This window comes from Netta rufina, assembly GCF_964035555.1.
Source record: "Netta rufina genome assembly, chromosome: 14".
NCBI classification, from domain to species: Eukaryota; Metazoa; Chordata; class Aves; order Anseriformes; family Anatidae; genus Netta; species Netta rufina.
The window spans coordinates 11,901,160-11,921,152 of NC_140137.1; the positions used below are offsets into that span (position 1 = coordinate 11,901,160).

Here is a 19,993-nt window from a genome sequence, read left to right on the forward strand (position 1 = left end):
CCCAGCACCTCCAGCAGTGCCCACCCACAGCCCCTCATAGCCCCTCATAGCCCCTCATCGCCCCTCACCCCCCTCATCCCCTCACACCCCTCACACCCCCCAATCCCCCATATCCCCCCATATTCCCCCATACCCCCAGCACCCCCCACCCGAACTACAACTCCCAGCACCCCCCGCGCCTCCCGCCGCGCGCCGCCCGCCTATAAAACCCCTCCCGGCGGGAGGCGGCGCCATTTGCCCGGCGCCTCAGGCGGCGCCGCTTCCTCCCCCGCCATGCCGCCGCCCTCCCCGCCGCCCCGGGCCCGGTAACGGCTCCCTACCACCACCACCACCACCATGAGCTCCCGGCCACCGGCCGCTCCCGGTAAGCCTCTCCCCGTCCCCACGTTCCCCGGAGATCCGGGTTGGCGGCGGCGCTGAGCCCCGGTGCGTGTGTTGGCAGCGCTGGAGCGGGGCGGTGGGGCCGTGGCCGGGAAGATGTCGCTGCCCCTCGGGGTGCCCCGGCGGGCCTTCAGCTACGACGACGCCCTGGAGGACACGGCCCCCATGACGCCGCCGCCCGCCGACCTGTGCGCCGGGGTGCTGTGGAAGCAGCCCGTCATCCCCGAGCGCAAGTACCAGGAGCTCTCGAAGGTATGGAGTTTCGCTGGAAATCTCCCTAAAAAGCAGGCCCGGGGCGCCCGGTTTCACTAAAAACCTCCTAAAAAATACCCTTCTGGCATTAATGAGGTGGAATTAAGCCCCTGTGGGGGTGCTTCAGTGGTAGAGCAGCTCTTAGGGGCTGTTCCCTGAGTCGTGAAGCTCCTTGCTCTTGAATGGAACTGAATAGCCGTGAGCCTACCCTCTGCTTTTCATCTCTTCCTTTAATTTTTTTTTTTTTTTTTTTTTTTTTTGTGGAAAAAACCCTGAAGTTGTGGTTTGGCACAAAAAGTAAACTGTCCAGTCATGGAACAGTAACCTCAGTGTTAGGGGGAGGAGGTCACTGCTTCACTGGAGTTGTTATTTTGGAGCATTTGCTGCCTGGCTGCTAGGGCCTTGCAGCCACTGGTAGCTCTGTAAGTGTGAAGTGCTTCCAGTAAGGCACTGGAAACATAAGGAATGAGGCAAGGGAAAGCTAATCAGCAGCCTCTCATCTGTGAGACTGTCGTTTTGCAAACAGCTGTTGCTTCTGAGCTGTCTGTGGAGAAGTTCCTGCCCGCCTGACCTTGCAGTCCAGCGTGTGGCTGTGCGAATTGCCGTGGATGTGTTCTAGCTTTGTTCCTATTGACCTTTTCGAACTTAAACTTAATGACTTGTTGGCTCTGAGCCCAGCGTGTTTTCGAATGTTGAATGAAAGTTGCTTGCTCATTACTAAGAATAAGGTTCAGACGATAAGTGTTCCCTGGTTGTGGATAGAACAGCGTTTTTTTCCGTGTGATAAAGTCTTGCTGCTAGTGCAACTCGGCCTTGTTTCTTTTGGGGTAGTTGAGATGTGTTGTGACGAAGAGCTGAGGTACTTTCTCACCATAACCTACACCTTCTTCTGCACAGGTGGAGGAGGGGGATGCTCATGTGAATGCACCTGTCATAACTCCTTCATCTTCCACCGAAAGCGTCAACAAGGTACCTGTGGTAAAGGCCAAGGCCACTCATATCATCATGAACTCTCTCATCACAAGTAAGAGCTCAGCTTTCTGTAAGATCTCTGCTTTCTGTAGTTTGGTGGCTGATGGGTGTGGGCACGGGAGTGTGGTCCGGCTTGGTAGTGCCTCGAGGTAACTGTAAGTGTTCCTGGATGGTCTGTGCGTTCAGAGAAACTCTGTTTTTAATCAACACGGTCATTAGAGGACGTTTCTAGAAGGAAGCAGGGAATTAGGGGATAGGCCACCTTACAGCCTCCGTGTTTCCTGGCGCAGGAGTTGAGCAGTGAGGGGGAGTGCAGGGAATGTGCTGTGCTGATAGGGCGCTGCAGTCCACACCGCCTTACGCTGGAGCTCAGAGGCTGCTGCTGGGTGTTTGCTCATTAACTTGGCATTTCTTGCTGTTAGGTAGAGTTCTGCAATTACCTGAAGTTGTGTGGACAGGTGATGTGCTGAGCTAATGGAGCACTTCATGGCATTTATGGTAACAGCAGCAGGTGTCTCGCTAACAGCCAGACTTTAAAAAAAACTCATGAATCATGAAGCTTTAAAATGAAATTGGGCCAGTTATGTTTGCACAGAGAATGTGTTCATTTGCAGCAAGGGAAATTAAATGTGTTACTCTGTGCCTGCTGCCTCTTCTTTTAACAGCTGGGATTATTTTTTTCCTACAAGCAATGTTGCTAAAGACCCCTAGGTAGGTTTTAGGCCAGCATTTTGGAATAGCTTTATGCTTGTTCCTTGTTGTGGCTCAAAAATGACCTGCATATTGGAAGGTGCTGTGCAGGAGTAGGGACTTCCTGCTGGAAAGCAGCTTTTGTTTTAGTACAATGATAAAATAACTATCTAGATAAAAGTATGACGGCCTAAAATGCTCTAATGCAGTAAGAAGTCAGGAACTCTGAATTGCTCCTCCCAGGAGAGAAGTTCAGATGCAAATTGGAAATAGACAAAAACCTTCTAGATCTCTTGTACAATGCACTATCACTGCAAATAACTTTAACATTAAAATGGAAGTTATTTTTTAAAAAAGACAATAACTTTTTGTGTACTAATTCCTTTTAACTTTGATTCACTAGTCAAACTAAGAACAGTTTCCTATGCTGATAGTAAAAAGGTGCTCGCTTCAAGAACTGAACTGGTATCAATCTATTGGCTGGTGGCTCTGTGGTTGGCTGAAGTAACTTATTTTACCTAAGCTAGAATTGCTGTGGGAGTCTTTACCACCTGCTCTGCAAGGCTGTGACTGTCAGATCAGCTGGTGTGGGCAGTCTTTCAGAAATCTTACTCTTTCATTGGCAAAAAAGTTGAAAAATCAAGGGGGCCACTTAAAATATCCAGCTTGTTGTGGGGTCTTCTAGACTTGGAAATTGTAATTAGAAGTGATGCGGCTTGTTGGATTAAACGTGTTTAAATACAAGTGTTACATCTGCAATGCATCCTGTGATTTGGGACAAAGCACTGCCTATCTGACTCGCTTAGCCCTGTGACTCAGGATAGCCTCCTGGTCAGAACAGCTCCTTAGTTTCATCTTGCAGCCTCTGTCAACTCGTCACAGTAGGTATGAACGATGAAGTTACCTGTGGTCACTCGAGTTGCCTTTTCTAGAACTGCTTGTGGCGGCTCTTTTGTGTGAACGTGTGCTCTTGTCCATTCCAGAGCAGACTCAGGAGAGCATTCAGCGCTTTGAGCAGCAGGCAGGGCTGCGAGAAGCTGGCTACACTCCCCACAAAGGCCTCACCACGGAGGAGACCAAGTATCACCGAGTGGCTGAGGCAGTGCATGTAAGACTTCTTTTCCTTGTGTTTTTTTTGTGTTGGTTGTGTACTAGCCCGACACCTGTCTGACATAACTTTGGGAACGTGTTGCTGGGACTATTTAAACTGCTTACTCTGAAGGCGTTTAGTGTATTGTGTAAAAAGATTACCCACCTATGTTAAACTTGCTGTTGGCCTGTATAGTTTTGAAACAGTTTGTTCTGAAAACTGCAATATTGCCCAGTCACTTCCAGCTGGGGACATCTCTGTACAGAGCCTAGCTTCTTGCTGTACCTCCCAGAGGTGCCCTGCAGTGAACATTAAGTGTTTGTCCCAGCATTATCTCTCCGGGGATAGCTGACACGAAATGCCAGCCTTCTGGGTATTGAGGGCAGAGCTTGGCATCCATTCTCTCTGCAAACGCTCGTCTCTGTTGTGGTTCTTCTGTTCAAGAACTGGAAGAGACTTGCCAACTCACATTTTTTAAAGAAAGTATAATTTGAAGTTCAATATGTTTTTATGTGCAAATGCAATTTTGAAGGAGCTCAGCTGTGTGGTAAGTGGATGAGGCACTCCCAGATCTTACTGTGCTGAGTAACACTAATCTGAGGGTAGGGCAGAGAAGGCCTTTGACACCTGAAATAAACATGCTTGGTGAGTTTTGGCCTTCAGTCTTATCCCTAAATCCAAGTAACTTCTCCAATTTTAAAGGTCCTGTTTACATTTTCCAGCTTGATGCTTATTTTGATGATCTTGAATTACCCTCATCTCTTCCAATGCTACTTTTCCATAGCATTAAGATGCCAAGTGCAGAAGGTACTTATCAGGTGTTTGTGGTGGTTAAGCGTTGAACGGACTGAACTTAGAACTCTACTCGCTGCTGCCTTAGTGATGCCAAGCCTCATTTGAGTCCTGTAATGAACCCAGGAACTCCTGGTGCACTGGGACAGCAGTGCTGAAGCTCTGGACCTTTGTTTTGACTTTGTACTGAGCTAACTTTGCAGTACAAATCAGCAGTCTCTGAATAAGCACTGTTCTAGTTGGGTTACCTATTCCTTGAAACAAGCCAGAACCAGATTACTTGTAAACCACGCGTTTCTAACGTTAAAAGTTAGAAAATGAAATCGGGCTTGCTTCTTACTGGAAATAAAGACAAAGGTCTCCAGCCAACATGTTTCTGGTGAGCTCAGCTGCCCACAGTGATCTTGCAGTTGGATTTCAATAGCGAGCCTTCCAGGCGTACCCTTGCAAGGTCAAAGTTTCAGCAGCAGCGTCAGTGAGTTGTGTTGGTGTGGCTTGGATAACCACAGGCAATGTTCTGAGAAGGTGCCTGTGCAGTCAGCGTTTGAACTATAACTGTCCTTCAAGTGACTTCTTTCAAGTTCTGTTTGTACAGAATGGCTTGTAATCGCCTGGGTCACACGCCCCCAGCTCCTGATTGCTGTGTGACCGGACGTATTCTTCACGTGCAGTCCAAATTGTTGTTCTAGTGCAGTGCTTTCACCTTGTTTGTGAATTACTTCTCAGTGTCTCATGCTCCTAGGCTTCTGCGCAAGGCCTTGTCTCACCTTCGTTAGAGAACTTGTGGGGCTGAAGCCTCTGCTCTGAGCAGTGCTCCAGACACACGGCTGCTGTGGCACTTGGACTTGTTGCCCTGCAGCCAGCAGTTCAGCCAGCTCTGCTGCACTGGAGGCAACCTTCCTGGGAGCGCTGGTATTTCAGCAGTGTGCTGCTGTTGAGCAGTGACTGACCTGCAGTGAGCTACGTGGTTTTCTTCCATTAGCTTGGAGGGTGTCCACTTGCATGAGCATAGTGATGAAATGTTTGTATGCGACCTGGAAAGAAGCTTAAGGGGTGTATGCAAGTATTGTAATACTGAGTATAACCAGGTTAAAATAACACTTAAAATCCCTTGTCTGTGATACAAACAGCTGTCCAGTTTTGACAGTAAAACTGGCTGCATTCCATATGCCTTGTACTTAAGGTCTGTTGCTTGTGTTTCTCTTGCCTTTCCCAACAGAAGCTAAAAATGCAGAGTGGAGAAATGACAAAAGACGACAAACAGACTTCTTCTGCTCAGTCCACTCCAAGCAGCACTCCCCACTCCTCTCCCAAGCATAAAAACAGGTACCCTGCCCCTGGCAGATCACTGCCTCTGTGGTTTCCTGCAGGCTGCTGAGGTGGGATGTGCTGCAAATATCCCCTTTATGCTGTGAGGGACTCTCTGAGGGGTGGAGCTCAGGGACTGCTGTGGATTTGCATCAGAACCAAATATATTGGAAGCTTATGGGACTTCTGTCAAATCAAGGCAAATTCAAGGCAAATCTGTTAAGATCTTTCAGGTTTTCCCTGGTAACTACATGTAAAGTTTCTGGTGCGGTGGGGCCCACCTGAAGTGGTGTCTTTTCATACATCCCGGTAATTTTTTTCCATAGGAGTTGGTTCAGTCAGGGATCCTCTGCTTCTATCACTGGCCCAGACTTTGTTGCCATGGAAGCTGGTGGGGACAGATTGCCATCTGAAAGATGGAGTTTTTTTGGACCCAAAGCCATCCAGAAATCCACCAATGATCCAGGTATGTCCTCTAAAATCTCCTGCATTGCAGGAGGTGGGGAGAAATGTTAAACAGCAAAAATGCCAGCTGTTTCTGTTCACCTTGGGGGAATGTGTGCTACTCGTATTGTTTCTGTGCCAAACAGGATGGTACAGCACTCAGTACTGGCAGGAGTGGAGAAAGGACTTGGCTAGTTTTCCTAGCCCTTACTTGCTGGGATTTTTATTTTTTTACCAGGAGGATTTACCATCCAATCCTATAAGGGTGCCCAGAAGCCATCCCCAATGGAGCTGATGCGTGCTCAGGCTACTAGAATGTCAGAGGATCCGGTCACCTTCAAGCCACCCAAAATGGACATTCCAGTCACAGAAGGGAGGAAACAATCTCCGCGTTCCCATAACATCAAACCGCGGGATCTGAATGTGCTCACTCCAACTGGGTTCTAGGAAAAGTGCTGCTGGTATCCCTAGTACCTACCTACAAGGTGTCCCTGTGCCGTTGTGCTGCAGTAAAATAGGAATGTCTCCCTTCCAGCTCCTCATCTCAGAAAAGGAAATAGCTGTGACTGTCCTCCTAATGCCAGCCTTGAATCAGTCCTGGAAAAAACTCCTGCACTCGTGCTAACTGATTGCAAACCATCTTCTCTGCTGTGCTGCACCAGCTCTGTCTGCTAGGCTGCACTGCGAGACACGCTTCCCGGTATGCTGTGCTAAAGTAAAACCTTGAGCCACGTCCTGTGGGAGAGGACTGCGTGGGCGTGCAGATAGGCTGGCGTGTCTGCGTGTGGTCTGGCTGGCTTGTCCTGCTCAGTGTTGAGGTACCCTCAGGAGGACTGGTTCTGTCACGTACAGAACAGCAGAAAATGATGAAAACAAGCAAGGAGCAAAAGCTGGACCGTTAGCTGCCAGGAGGGAAGAAAACTGCTCTGGGAACGTGGTAGGTCAGCTTTAAACGTGCAGCTCCCTTACTGTCTGCTGTGACCTTATAGTTCAGTGTCTAGTAACTTGCTTCTTCCTGGGCTAACTTCAAAGGAAGAACGTAGCCCTGCCTGTTATAAGATACTCTTGTTATAAAGGTAGGGGAAGGATCTAACGAGGCTTGGCAGTAATGAGAGAACTGCTTCTCTCCTAGCTCTCTGGGTTCCTCCAGAAATGGTAGAAATGACCAGAGCTGGTGTGGCTTGAACCAAGTAAATCCTCTTTTCTTTCTGCAAAGCAACGCTGTCCATGCTCGTCCTAGACAGGCGTGCAGTAGTTCTGGCACTCTGGTTGCTGCTTCATTGGTTTTCTGGCATCTTGTGTGAATCATGCAGAAGTGTACTGGGCACCAGTGGCACTTCTCAAAAGGGTCTTTTGTTTCATCAGCATTAAACAGATTTTCCAGGGCTGGGGGAAGACTAAGTGGAAGATAAGGCTAAACGTTCCTCCTCCGTGCTGTGACACAGTGACGTGTAGTTTTTTTGGCCTAGTTTTTACCAGTTACTGCAAACAGTTAACACTTGCTTTCATGAAAAGTGGAAGAACCTCCTAGCTGCCATCTAATCCTTTGATCTGTAGACAGCACTGCTGTGTAATTGTCACCCGTCCTGTGGCAATCAGGACTCTTCTTGATCTCGTGATTGTGCTGCGGAGCTCCCTCAGCCAGAAGACAGCTCTGTGGTGCTGAGGTGGGAGTGGCAGCCTTGCATCTGTCGTTAGAAGTTTTTCTGTTACAAGGACTTTTTACAGAGGTGACTTCAGGTTGTGGTCTGGAGCTTCTGCCTGCTCCAACTGTTCAGGAACTGGCTCACTTGGTTAGCTGCCCTCTGAGGAATATATTCTGTGGCTCTGCTTCATCTCAAGCTTCAGCAGCACTGCCAGCAGTGTTAGGTTGAAAGCCTCCCACCCAGCCGAGCAGTTACCGCTGTCACCAGTCATTTGCACCTTGATGATCAGAATCTCTCATTTGACATTAATTTATTGTCTGTATTCATGTCTTAAATGTGTATGATTTTTGTTACAAGAAAATAAAACCCTTGTGAATGGAGGTCCTTGGTTTTTAGTGTTGGTAAAGCACCTGTGGAAGAAATGTGGGGCTGTGCAGTGTCTACCAGGCTGCTTGCTGCTGGCCAACAAGTGTGGGGCCAAGGTTTTGCCTACAAAGGCTGAGAGCACTCATTGTGGCAAATACTTGCTGTGTAAAACTCCCCTTTGACAGGAAGACTAGGTTTAAAGCCACATTAAGTCCTGTTTTAGGCCTTTTGCTGATGAAACCTTGTAGTTTCTTGAGCTGTTCAGATGAATGTTTGCACCTGGACCAAGGAGCTGGGCACAGATGTGGGAACCAGGCTGGTGTTTGCCTAGTGATGCCCAGCTCCTGGCTTTGCCTTCCTCCTTTGGGTTTGAGTGCTCCTGATAGAGCACACAGTTCTGGGTGTTGGGCATGACTGAGCTGAACACTGCCTTGTTTTTCTTTGAATGTTTGCAGAGCTGAAAGTGGTGGAATGGATCCTGAAGCACCTACATGCTCTTGTACTGTCTGCTGCTGCAGGTCCTGGTTACATCTCAGTTTAGTTCCAAAGGCTGCTGTTAAGGGGTGGTCTCTTGGTGGGATGCTCTCATTCTGCTTGCTGTATCCTGCTCAGGTTTTGTTCTTGGGATATGATCAAAGTATCAGAAAACAACATCTAACTGTGGACCTGCTGAATTACCATTCTGGAAGAAGTGCTGCCCTTCCAGCTGAGGCTGCTATCCATGCCTTTCCTGATGTGGCTAGCTGCCTTGCTCCAAGTCACATCGGTGGGATTGTTTAGGGAAAGGTTCATCCCCTGAGTGTCCTGGAGATCTTGACACTGTGAACCTCCTCGCTGTTATCTACAGCTGTGTTTTGATAAGTTCATCAACTTCCCTAGATATTGAACAGGTATTAGGGCGTTTTGCCATGCAAACTATTGCCAGTTCATGGCTGCTTCAGACTAATGCTATCCCAAGGTACAGCTAGCAGAGCTGTGGGTACCAAGAAGGAAGAGGCTCAACAAATACAAAATTTTTTTTTTTTCACAGGTGTACAAAGTGCTCTGGAAAACTGTAGGATGAGGCAGATTTGGAAGGAAATTCTGACACTGTAAACAAAAGATTTTCCAAATATATTAAACATGACATGACACTTGAGACTGCAGCATGAGACAGAGTTTTAAGTTCACAGTTTTTAAAGGAAACACGAAGCTGCATCAGGTAGCAGTGAAGATGAGAAACAGCTGCTGGATCATGCACACTTTCTCCTTGATCTGCAGCGGGAAGGGCTGCCCCAGGAGCTGCTGCATTCGGCTGAGGAAGTCCTCTGTCTTCAGGTAGATGTCCAGGTGGCTGATCTCATCGTCATCCTGGAGCCTGGGCTTGGCTTTCTGAATGATCAAGTCCATCCGCTCATAGAGTGAGCTCCGTAAGTGGTCTGCAAGAGGAAATGCTGTTGGGAAGAGGTGCCAATGGGCCAGCTGACCTCCTAGGGACCAATTGCAGCATCCCCCGGCAGTGCTGTGCAGCAGCAGAGCAGCTGGGAACTGTGCAGGCTCCCTCCTGGTTATCCTTGGCACTCCTGCACAAGACTAGCCTGGTGGAAGAAGGCACTGTCCCCTTCTGGAGCTGTCTGTGCGTGGAGAGAGACTGAGACATGGAGAGGGGCAGGCAGGGCTGTAGCGTCCCTTCTGCCAGTGCTAGTGGCAGACTGGACAGCTGTCCAGCTGCAAAGATGGTCTCCAAAGAGCTTAATGGTGCTCTTCTGAGGTTTCAGGGACATCAGCACACTATGCACATGTGGCTGTGGTTTTCTCTGTGTTTATCTGAGCGCCTTAACTCCGGTAAAGCAGATTTGGTAAGGGACTTTAGGAAATTTTGGATAAAATGGGAGCGTTTTGTGACTGTGACAATCTGCAGGGGTCAGAAATAGTGCTCCTTCCAGGGCTGCTGGTGGTGCTCCCTGCCCAGTGTAAGTGCTTGGTGTGTCCTGGCTTTACCACCCCCTTTGCCTTCTGCTTTTCCTCCTAAGCCACTGAATTCTGCCCGCTGTGCCCCCAGCTTAAGAGTGGGTGCACAGCGCTCCGCTGCCTACTTCCCAGGGCTGGCACTGCTACTTCAGGCAATTTCTTGGCAGCTAAACTTGGCAAAGCAGGTGGTGCTCCCTGCTTGATGCAGTAGCACTTTTTTTTTGCTCTGACTGCTGAGAATAGTTCCCAGGAAGGATGGAAGCACATCATCTTTCTAAGCCTTTGTGGCTGTGAGCTCAAGAGTGGTGAGGTGAAGTATTTGGGCTGTTCCACTGCAGCCTCTTGATGAGTTTGTGTTTATCAAAGCCAGAACAGGCTGCTTACCCAGTATTACGTTTTGGTAACTTATTAGCAGCAAACTCAAGTATTCCAGCATTTCGTCCCATCTCTGCCACGTTGCTACGTCATCCTAGGACAGGAGACAGGGTTTGGTTAGTAGGAGAGGTTTTCTCAGGAGAAAGCAATGCAAGGGGGAGGACGGACAGGATACCTGGTACTGAAGCAGCACAGAGGAGTGGCCCAGAAAATACAGGATCTTGGACAGAGACAAGGGCAAGGTTGTGGGCACGTCACAACTGTGATGGAACATCATCTCCAGCAGTTTGCAGCGCAGGAGGTGGCTATCCATGCTGTTTAACAGAGCTTCCCTGAAAGACAAAGGCGTTTATTGTGGGGGAGACAGCACAGCCTGGCCAGGAGCAGCTGCTTCAGCATGTTTCTGGTGTCTTGCTGGTGCTGATCTGGTGTGAGAGCGGGGTGACTGGAGGGGCTGCCCACAAGGACAGCGGAAGCAAGCCCACCAGATGGGACAAACCTTTGTCAGGCGGCTTGGCCATGGGTGTGCTTACAGTATTTGGGTCTGATCTGTGGCAACCTGAGTTGGGTATGGCCTGTGGAACAAGCTGAGTTGCTTCACTTGCCCCTGCCCAGCAGCCTGTGCAGCAGTTAGCCATTCCTGCTGACTCGCAGGGAGCAGAGCCAAGCAAGTGTGGAGTGGTGTCAGCTGCCAGCTGGATCTAGGAGATCTGCCTTGAATGAGTGATAGCTTGGCTAGAGTCGATTTGGCTTGCTTAGACCCAGTCTGTGCTCAGAGTTCTGCTAAAAGGATCTGAAAGGGTTTGAAACATCTGTGCCTTGTGGTCTCACGTCTATGCCAGAGCCGCTCAGGCCCTGTGCCTTGGCTTCAGGCACTGCACTTCTTACAGAAGCAAACAAAAGCTTGTCCAGGCAGAGCTGCAGGAAGTGTCACTTCTGAGGAGCTTCTCAGTAGTGCCTGGGAATCAGTGCTGTCTGCTGGGACTCGACTGTGCTCGTGCAGAGCTGCTTTTTAGACCCTCTGTGCGTTTGTAAGGTTATGCAACTTTAACAAGTAGGAGAATCGATTGTTCTCAGCATCACACTGGGGAGATGGGTGCAGTTGGTGATGCTGATGGCCTCTGTTAGTCCCATAGCTGTGCTCTTGCTGGCTGGGTCACAAATGGGCCCGTCTTTCTATAATACCTTCTATTCCTTTATGCATTCAGATTTAGATGCAAGTTGGGAATAAGACCACTGACCGGTAAGGAGATGCTGCTTTGCACACATTTGTCTCACCTTTGGCTTCTCACAGGAATATTCAGAATGAATGGGAATATTAAATCAGCGATCTTGTAGGAGTTGCAGTTGGGAGATCTGTCCACTTCCACCGCCATGGACAGCATCCGCTGGAGCAGGAACATTGCCCTAGGTCAGAGAGAGTCAACGTTAGGAGACAGCACCCCTCGTTCTGCACAGCTCTGGGGGTGGGATCACTGTGCCTCGCAGCGAGGGGTGTCAGGGAAAGTAGCAGGTTAGATTGGATTTGCTTCCTGCGAAGCCCTGTGGTGTCCCTTGGTGTCTGTTGAATCTGATGCTCTTGGAAGCAGTTAATCCCCAGAGGGGCCTTAGGAAAGTCTCCGGGGCTGTACTGAGCATTGGAGGAACAGCATGGGGCAGCCTGGGCTGTGGGCTCCAGCCCTGATGCAGGAGGAAGGTGCTCACTGAGCCAGTTTTCCACCAAGTGAGGGAGCCTCTTGTTCCCTGAGCCCCTCTACCCCAGAGGAAACAGCAGTAAAGCTGTGTGCAGGTACAGCCTGGCTTCCCTCAATTGGCAGGGACACGGTCTTGCTTCTCCCTGCCCCTAGCCCCGCGTTACGGCAGTGGGAAGCCAGGCCCTGGGCTTACTTCTGGGCGAAGACGGTTGATGGGAGCGCCTCTGCCCCGCCAGTGCTGCACGGCCTCGCTGCGGGTGAGCTGCATTCAGCCTGTGCTGCTGCCGAGTGCGTCCCCTCCGCCTCCTGGGGCTGGGAGAACCCGATTCCTGTCACTGCTGCCACCAACCATTCGACCACCTCCCTGGGAGAGAAACAGGAGCGTTAGTGGGGATGGGCCTGGCCTTGCTGTGTCCTGACCTCCAGCTCTGCTTGGAGGCTGAGGAAAGACCCGAAGGAGGGAGGAGATGTCCCACCTGCGTGGGCAGGCTGGGGAATAGTTCTGCTGAGCAGCAGCTTTAGGTGCTTGACAAGAGGATTGCCTCCTCATTCCTGTACTGAGCTAGGTAAATCTGATCTCATTCCTGAAAAAAAGCCTGCTAGGCTGTGGTTTGGAAATGCCTTGCATCATTTTTGCAGGTTTGCTGTCATAAACCTGTCATAAACCTGCTACTATTCCTTACACTTGGTCCCTATAGTTTCCTCTCTTTCCTAAGCTTGTTTCTTGAAAAATGTGACCTGGATTCTGAAGAAGTGTCCCCTAAGCCCCTGCCCCTCCCCATCTGGTCGGAGTAGAGGGGAGGAAGAGGCATCCCTTACTTCACATTGCTGAAGCACTCGTTACAGGAAAGCACTTTCTTGGCAATTGACCTCTGCAGCAGGCGCAGCTGCAGGTTCTTCTGGAAGTCATCCTGCAGGGTCTGCACCACGTACTGCAGGAAGAGCAGGCGGCCAGGGGGCTTCTCCTGGGGGCAGACAGAGATGGTGTGAGGCTGGCGGAGCCCCAGGGCAAGGAGCGTCAGGGAATTTGGCTGTGTTGGGAACGGGCTCGTATACGTGGCTGAGGAATAGTACCTGGTCCTCCATGATGTACTTCAGCAGCGCCCAGTCCCATCCCACGGTGCTGGTGGTGGCTGGATGGAGCCTGCAAGGACAGTGTTGTCTGCTGGCACTCACCCACCTTGGGGTCAGGCAGCCCTCACCCCAGGCCCTCCCCTGTCCCTGCTGCTCCGGTGCCCATGCTGCCTCCTCTCTAGCTCTGCCCTCTCCCTTTCCCCTCTCACCACATCTGCTCATCGCCTCTTTAGGAAAAAGGTGAGCACTCCTCTGTCCTACAGGACTTCTGGTGTCACAGGCTGTCCCTGCAGCTACCTTGCTACTCAAGGATTAACGCGTGCTTCTGGTATTTTCCTTTTTGTCTCAGCATCCCCTGCCTCCCTCATCCCCACGTCCTCCATCCAGTTGGGTGTTCAGTGGCTGCTGTCTATGCCAGCCGTGGTTCCGACCTGCCCCCGTGGTGCCTGCATCAGTTCTGATAACAGGGAGCAGGGGAAGGATCATCCTGAGGAAATCGTTCCCTTCTCCGTGGGTGAGGACCACAGAGGATAACCTGTCTGCTGGGCAGCCCCAGGGTGTGGTGGCAAAGGGAACACGTACATTTGGATCTTCATCAGCAGCACGTAGGTGTCCTTCAGCACTTCCCCCTGGTGGGGGTTCAGCAGGATGTGCCTGACCAGGTGGGAGATGGTTTCTTTGGGAGGGTAGTGCTGGCCGGAGACGAAGTCGTTCAGTAAATGCAAGGTGCCCTCCAGGAAATTCTCCTCTATGGTGGTCTGCACCATGCTCATCCTCCTGCTGGGGATGAGCTCGGCTTTCTGCTGCGTGCAAGGCAAAGGCAACGGGTGAAAAAACAGCTCCCTGTGGTGCAGAGGAACCCAGCTGTGTTTGGGGCCCACTGCTAAGGAACAGCAATAACCAGAAATCCCGATCGCCGGGCAAAGCTTCCCCTGAAAGGGCAGAGCAGCGGCTGCCCCTGCTCCGAACCCCATTTACCTGCAGCTTTTCCCTGTTGCGTGTTAAGCCGTGGAAGGGGAGGTGGTGGACTCCGCTCCTCCTGAAATAGCGCAGTTTGTTCAGCCAGACCGTGCTGTCAGCCGTGGTCCTGTCTGGGGTCGAGGTCGCTTGCTGGGTTGCTGTTTTTAGTGCTGAGTCCCCCTCTTCCAGCAAAGGCTCTTTGGCCTTCCCTGGGCTTGTGGCGATGCTGCATGGGACAGGGCTTGGACTTGTGGGGAGCTCCTCTAGCTGGGAGGTGTGGGGAGTCTCCTCCTCTGTGCCACAGTTTCCACAGCTGCTGCTGCTGCTGTGCAGACTGGAGGGGGACAGGGAGAAAAGGTCTGGGTCCAGCAGCATGCTGGCCAGGGAGCCCAAGTCGCTGTTAAACGTGGTGGTGCTGCAGTTCTGCTCCGGGCTGCAGAAGGAGCTGTGGTGGCTGGAGGCAGGAGAGCAGCAGCCCTCGTTCTCCACCGTTCCTGCCGTGTCCGCGGCAGCACAGGGGTACACAGGAGCGTCGCGCTGGGGTGCTGCGGGCCTCAGCCCCTTCACCGCCTCCCTTTCTTGCTTTGTGGTGAAGCAAAGCCTGGGATGGGACGCGTGTCTGGCTGGGCCAGCAGGCTCCCAGTCGGCACAGTCCGTGGGCGGAGGAGGGCTGCACGAGTCTTCATTCGTCAGGTCGATGACGGTGACGCTGCTCCACGGCGTCGCCTCTGTGCTTGTGTCCTCATGGGTCAGATCGATAATCTCCTGCGGGGACAGAGAGGTGTCAGCAGTGGTGACACCTGAGGAACATCTACAGCGGCACCAGCACCACATTGTCCCTGCTCAGCCGGGACAGCCCTGGGGATGTGGGAACTCGCTCCTCAGCGGCTGGGGACAGAAACATGGAGCAAATCCCCCGCTGCTTGGCCCGGGGGCTGGGGCAGGCTGCGGGTAGCAGCCCCCAGCCCTACTCTTGGCCTCCCATGGTCAGGGAGTGCCAGGAGCTCCTCGTCCCAGTGCTACCTCCACATCCATGGCGGGGCGTGCGGTGATGCCGAAGCGTTGGCGAGCGGTTGCCCCAAAATCAGGCGAACCCCACGCATCTCCCGGCCGGGGGCCGCTGCCTTTCCCCGGGGGGGGCACACATCGCCGTGGCGAGGCGACCGGGGGGGGGGGGACGGACGGACGACAACCGCTTGCCACCGGGCTACCGGCTTCCAACAGCCCCAACCCACCTCAGAACGGGGTCGGGGGGCAACGAGCGGCCCCTCAGCCCCCCGCCCTGTGAGGAACCGGCTACCGGGGGGCACCCCCTGAGGCGTGGGGGCGGCAAAACCCTCAGGGACGGGGCTGTACCGGGGATGCACCGGGGATGCAGCGGGGCCGCCCCGCGTGGCGCCTCCCTCCCTTCCTCCTCCCTCCCTCCCTCACCGCGGGGCTCTCCCGGTGGTGGTGGTGGCGGCGGAGGAGGAGGCGGTGGCGGCGTTGTTGCGGGGAGCGGCCGCCGTCGGTTGCCGCCTCTGTGAGGAACGGGGCGGCCGCCATCTTAGCGGCGGGAAGCGCGTCAGGGGCCGGCGGGGCGGGCTCGGGGGCGGCCCTGAGGCGGCGGCGGCGGCCCCGGCCCCGCCATGGCGGTGTCGCCCTACGTGCAGGCCATGCAGGAGCTGTTCCGGGCCAACACGCGGAGCCGCGAGTTCCCGGCTCACGGCGCCAAGGTGCACTCGGTGGCCTGGAGCTGCTGCGGCCGCCGCCTGGCCTCCGGCTCTTTCGATAAGACGGCCAGCGTCTTCCTGCTCGAGAAGGACCGGCTGGTGAGGCGGCGGTGGAGGGGAGGGGGGGAGGCCGCTGGGGAGGGGGGGGGGAGCAGCGGAGGGACCCCGGTTGGGGTAGGGAGCGACCGTGGGGGTCGGTACTGGGGTATGGGGGGAGGTACCGGGGTGTGTGGGGTCGGTACCGGGATCAGGGAGCTGGTACTGGGGTATGGGGGAGGTACCGGGGTGTGCGGGGGAGGTACTGGGGTCAGGGGGCCTGTACCGGGGTGTGGGGGCTGGTACCCGGATCAGGGAGCTGGTACTGGGACATAGGGACCAGTACCGGGGCGTGGGGGCCGGTACTGTGGTCATAGGACCAGTACTGGGGTCAGGGGGCCGGTACTGGGATATGGGGGTTGTTACTGGGATGTGTGGGGGCTGGTACTGGGATCAGGGAGCTGGTACTGGGACACAGGGGCCAGTACTGGGGTGTGGGGGCTGGTACCAGGATCTGATGTCCAGTACTGGGGTGTGTGGGGGAGGTACCGGGGCCTGGAGGCCGATACTGCGGTGTGGGAGCTGGTACCGGAATCAGGGAGCTGGTGCTAGGGCATACAGGCCAGTACTGGGGTGTGGAGGCCGGTACTGGGATCAGGGACTCAGTACTGGGATATGGGGGCTGGTACCGGGGTTGGTGTCTGTTAGGGGAGGCTGGGGATGGTGACTGAAGCAGTGGTGGAGGTGCTGGGATCAGTAACTGGCAGTGCCCCCGGGGATGGGCTGACCTTGCTGGGGCTCTTTTCCCCGTCGGATAACCGTCCTCTTCCCCCAGGTAAAGGAGAACAACTACCGGGGGCACGGGGACAGCGTGGATCAGCTCTGCTGGCACCCCAGCAACCCCGACCTCTTTGTCACAGCGTCTGGGGACAAGACCATCCGCATCTGGGACGTCCGCACCACCAAGTGCATCGCCACCGTCAACACCAAAGGTGGGTCCCTGCCTTCTGGGGGCTGCTGGGCCCCACAGCACCCCCGCTGCGTGGGACCCCTCTGCAATGATCCTGCTCCCTGGCCTCGTGTGTTGGGTTTGGCAATCAGGGCAGCTTTGTTGCTGCTTCTGGTTTCGTGACGCCCTCATCTAACTTGAGCTGGGGTGAGGGGCAGCAGTGACCACGAGGGCTGGCTCCCGCAGGCGCCAGGACTGGAGGAGCTGCTGAAATATGCAGCTGACTGTTAAAGCATCCTGTGTGCTCGTCCCTACAGTCTGGGGGCTACAAGGCTGGAGGCTGGGGAAGGCGTGTTTGCAGAGACAAAAGGTGGAAGTCAAAGTTTACATGGATTTAGAAAGCGATTCTTCAAATGTATGGCTTGATTGACGCAGATACCATCTCTGGCCTAAGAAATCTCTGACTTCTAATTGTCAGAGCTGGAAACAATGTTGTAAGGTGGCATAACTGCAGCCTGCCTTGTTCCTACCCTTGTTCATGGGTGTTCATTGGCTGCTGCTTTTTCTGGATATTGAAGATTGCCGAGTTAAGGGGGTCTTTGATTTGACCTTGTTTGGTGGTTGCTGTGGCTAAAACAGAAACGGTAGTGGTGCAGTCATGTTGACTTGAAACTATGGTTCTGCGAAGTTTAATTTTCAGTCCTTGTGCATGTTGCTGGACAGTTACTGTGCAGAGTGTGAATGTTAAATTGCAGACCTGGCAGTCTGTCTCATCTGGGAGTTGGTCAGAGTTAGTGGAGCAGATTGGGGCCTTGGATCAGGAATAAAAGCAGCCTACCTGCTTAATGCTCTGGGGCTTCTGCAGGCTCCTCATATGTGTGGAAATGAGACCTGTTGTCTTTCTGCCCCTCTAGGGGAGAACATCAACATCTGCTGGAGCCCTGATGGGCAGACCATCGCAGTGGGGAACAAGGATGATGTTGTCACCTTCATCGATGCCAAGACACATCGTTCCAAAGCGGAGGAACAGTTCAAGTTTGAGGTGAATGAGATCTCCTGGAACAACGATAACAACATGTTCTTCCTCACTAACGGGAACGGCTGCATCAACATCCTCAGGTGGGTGCCAGGACAATGAGTGGGCCGGGTTCCTGGGCTGGCTGTCCTGGTGCGTTTCTGTCATCCAAGGCAGTCTGCAACCCCCCGTGCTGCTTTTGGGAGGTCCCACACCCCAGAAATCCCCAGTCCTGTGGTGGGAACAAGCTTGTCTGGAATGAGGCCGCCCCATTTCTGGGCTGGGCCCCCTGTGCGTGACCCAGAGGTTTTGTCTCCTTCACCCAGCCCTCGAGGCTTCCAGCGGTGTCGCCCTGCACTGTCCTGCTTCACTCAGAGTCCCCGCGTGTTTTACACTCTCACACAACCACCGCCCTTCTCTCACTGCTTCCTAACCCTCTCCCTTCATCTCCGCAGCTACCCGGAGCTGAAACCCATTCAGTCCATCAACGCCCATCCCTCCAACTGCATCTGCATCAAGTTTGACCCCATGGGGAAGTACTTTGCCACGGGCAGCGCTGATGCGCTCGTCAGCCTGTGGGATGTGGACGAGCTGGTGTGCGTGAGGTGCTTCTCCAGGTAGGTGCTGCTGGCCCGACGCTCTCTGCCTCCTCCCTCTCGTGGCCGTGGGGGGATCGCTCACTCTCTGCTTTGCCCTCCCGCTGCAGGCTGGACTGGCCCGTGCGAACGCTGAGCTTCAGCCACGACGGGAAGATGCTGGCGTCGGCATCGGAGGATCACTTCATTGACATTGCGGAGGTGGAGACAGGTAACGGCTGAATTTTGGGGAACAGCAAGGGGGGAATCGGGTGGAGAAGCGCTGGTGGAGCTGGGAGGGCGCTGGAGGAGCTTGGTGTGCGCAGCAGAGCGCCAGAAGAGGGAGCCTCTGCCTCGCTAATCCCTCGTAGATCTGCGTGTCGTGCCTGAGCCTTGTCACCAGGTGATTAAAAGGCGCTGAAGCAGCGTTTGCTCCTCCGCTGCCCTGCGTGGGAGGGAGGAGGCAGGTGCTCGGCCCTGCTGCGCGCCACGGGGCAGCGTGCAGCGCGGGGCTGCGCTGACGTGGGCCCTTTTCCGTGCAGGAGAGAAGCTCTGGGAGGTGCAGTGCGAGTCCCCCACCTTCACAGTGGCCTGGCACCCGAAGAGGCCGCTGCTGGCCTTCGCCTGCGACGACAAAGACGGCAAATACGACAGCAGCCGGGAGGCGGGCACTGTCAAGCTCTTTGGGCTCCCCAATGACTCCTAAGGAAACGGCAGCGGGGCAGGGTGGCGGGGAGGCGACGCTGCCCTGCCCCCGGGGTTGGGAGGGTGCTCGGGTAGCGCAGGACGGGGTGAGGAGGGGCTGAGGGGGTCGCTCCCCTCCTCACCCGCTCGGCAGTGCCCTCGTGTTGTTGTCCCAGCTCCTCGTGTGCCGCTCTCGAGAGCGTTTGTAAACAGCAGCTGGTGGGCTGGTGAGGCTGGGGGTGCCAGCACAACCCCCCCCCTCACTATCTCAGGGCTGCCTTGTCTCCAGGCCACGCAGGGCCTGTTCCGAAGGCACGTGGCCAAAGAGAATCACTGAAGAGAATCACCCTCGTGGCCTGGGGGTGAGGGCAGCCCCGGAGCTCGGCCTGCTCCTTCCCCTCCCACACGTCCCCCGTCTCTTCCCCGCGTGGGGCAGCACGGGGAGGGTGGGGGGGACGCGTGGGCTGGGGGATGTTTCCCCCCCGCTGGGGCTTTTTTTTTTTTTTTTTTTTTTTTTGTATGTGTGGTTGTTTTTATAATTTTGATAAATCCTCTTCCGTAACGAAGGCGCCTGTGGCTGTTGTGGGGGCAGGAGGAGGTGAGTGGGGGAAAAAGGGAGGTGCTGAGCTGCTGGCCCCTTCCCTCTCCCTGTCCCCATCCCCGTGTCCCCATCTCCTGTGCTGTCACCGCACCAGAGGGCGCTGCGCCCCCAACGGCTGGAGCACCGGGGACACCGCACAGAGGATGGGGACAGCTCCGTGGGGCCATCCCCATCCTGTTTCCCCCCGCCCTGCCCTCCCTGCTGCGCTCTGGCAGCACCCCCATGGCTGGAGCAGGGCCGTGCTGGCAGCAGGTGACCCCAGCCCGTACCCGTGTCCCCATCCTTGCACCCCCAGCAGGGCAGAGCCAATTTTCCCACCCCAAGACCCGCTCACAGTTGCAGCTGGGCACGGCGAGGCGGCGCTGGCGCAGCCTGCCTGCGATGGAGACCTTCCCTGCGTGATCTTTATCATTCCCTCACCCGATAT

General features: G+C 54.2%; 3 protein-coding genes across 5 annotated transcripts; 2 read left to right on the forward strand and 1 right to left on the reverse strand.

The window, feature by feature from the left end:
- Positions 1 to 239: 239 nt before the first annotated feature.
- Positions 240 to 16,596, forward strand: KIAA1191. 3 transcript variants are annotated; one of them, XR_014618851.1, is made up of 8 exons: positions 240 to 364; positions 443 to 633; positions 1,531 to 1,657; positions 3,279 to 3,403; positions 5,397 to 5,503; positions 5,812 to 5,951; positions 6,168 to 6,866; positions 16,578 to 16,596. XR_014618851.1 is itself a non-coding variant. In XM_084295266.1 (7 exons), the coding sequence occupies exons 1-7, from the start codon at positions 337 to 339 to the stop codon at positions 6,374 to 6,376; spliced, it is 927 nt and encodes a 308-aa protein (XP_084151392.1). In that variant the 5' UTR covers positions 240 to 336; the 3' UTR covers positions 6,377 to 7,956. The 3 variants fall into 3 exon arrangements, 1 of the variants encoding a protein (XP_084151392.1); XR_014618852.1 differs by lacking the exon at positions 16,578 to 16,596 and adding an exon at positions 8,972 to 9,112; XM_084295266.1 differs by lacking the exon at positions 16,578 to 16,596 and having other exon boundaries at positions 6,168 to 7,956.
- SIMC1 (SUMO interacting motifs containing 1) lies at positions 9,135 to 15,639 on the reverse strand. Its single transcript, XM_084295264.1, has 10 exons — positions 15,426 to 15,639; positions 14,013 to 14,759; positions 13,617 to 13,837; positions 13,035 to 13,104; positions 12,780 to 12,925; positions 12,154 to 12,324; positions 11,545 to 11,673; positions 10,442 to 10,598; positions 10,276 to 10,360; positions 9,135 to 9,359 (listed from the first exon to the last, which is right to left on the reverse strand). Exons 1-10 carry the CDS (start codon positions 15,537 to 15,539, stop codon positions 9,139 to 9,141), a joined length of 2,061 nt encoding a protein of 686 aa, XP_084151390.1. The 5' UTR covers positions 15,540 to 15,639; the 3' UTR covers positions 9,135 to 9,138.
- THOC3 (THO complex subunit 3) lies at positions 15,623 to 19,450 on the forward strand (the record flags this gene model as incomplete). Its single annotated transcript, XM_084295265.1, has 6 exons — positions 15,623 to 15,805; positions 16,578 to 16,734; positions 17,606 to 17,810; positions 18,162 to 18,323; positions 18,413 to 18,513; positions 18,824 to 19,450. 6 exons carry the CDS (start codon positions 15,623 to 15,625, stop codon positions 18,985 to 18,987), a joined length of 972 nt encoding a protein of 323 aa, XP_084151391.1. The 3' UTR covers positions 18,988 to 19,450.
- Positions 19,451 to 19,993: the final 543 nt, after the last annotated feature.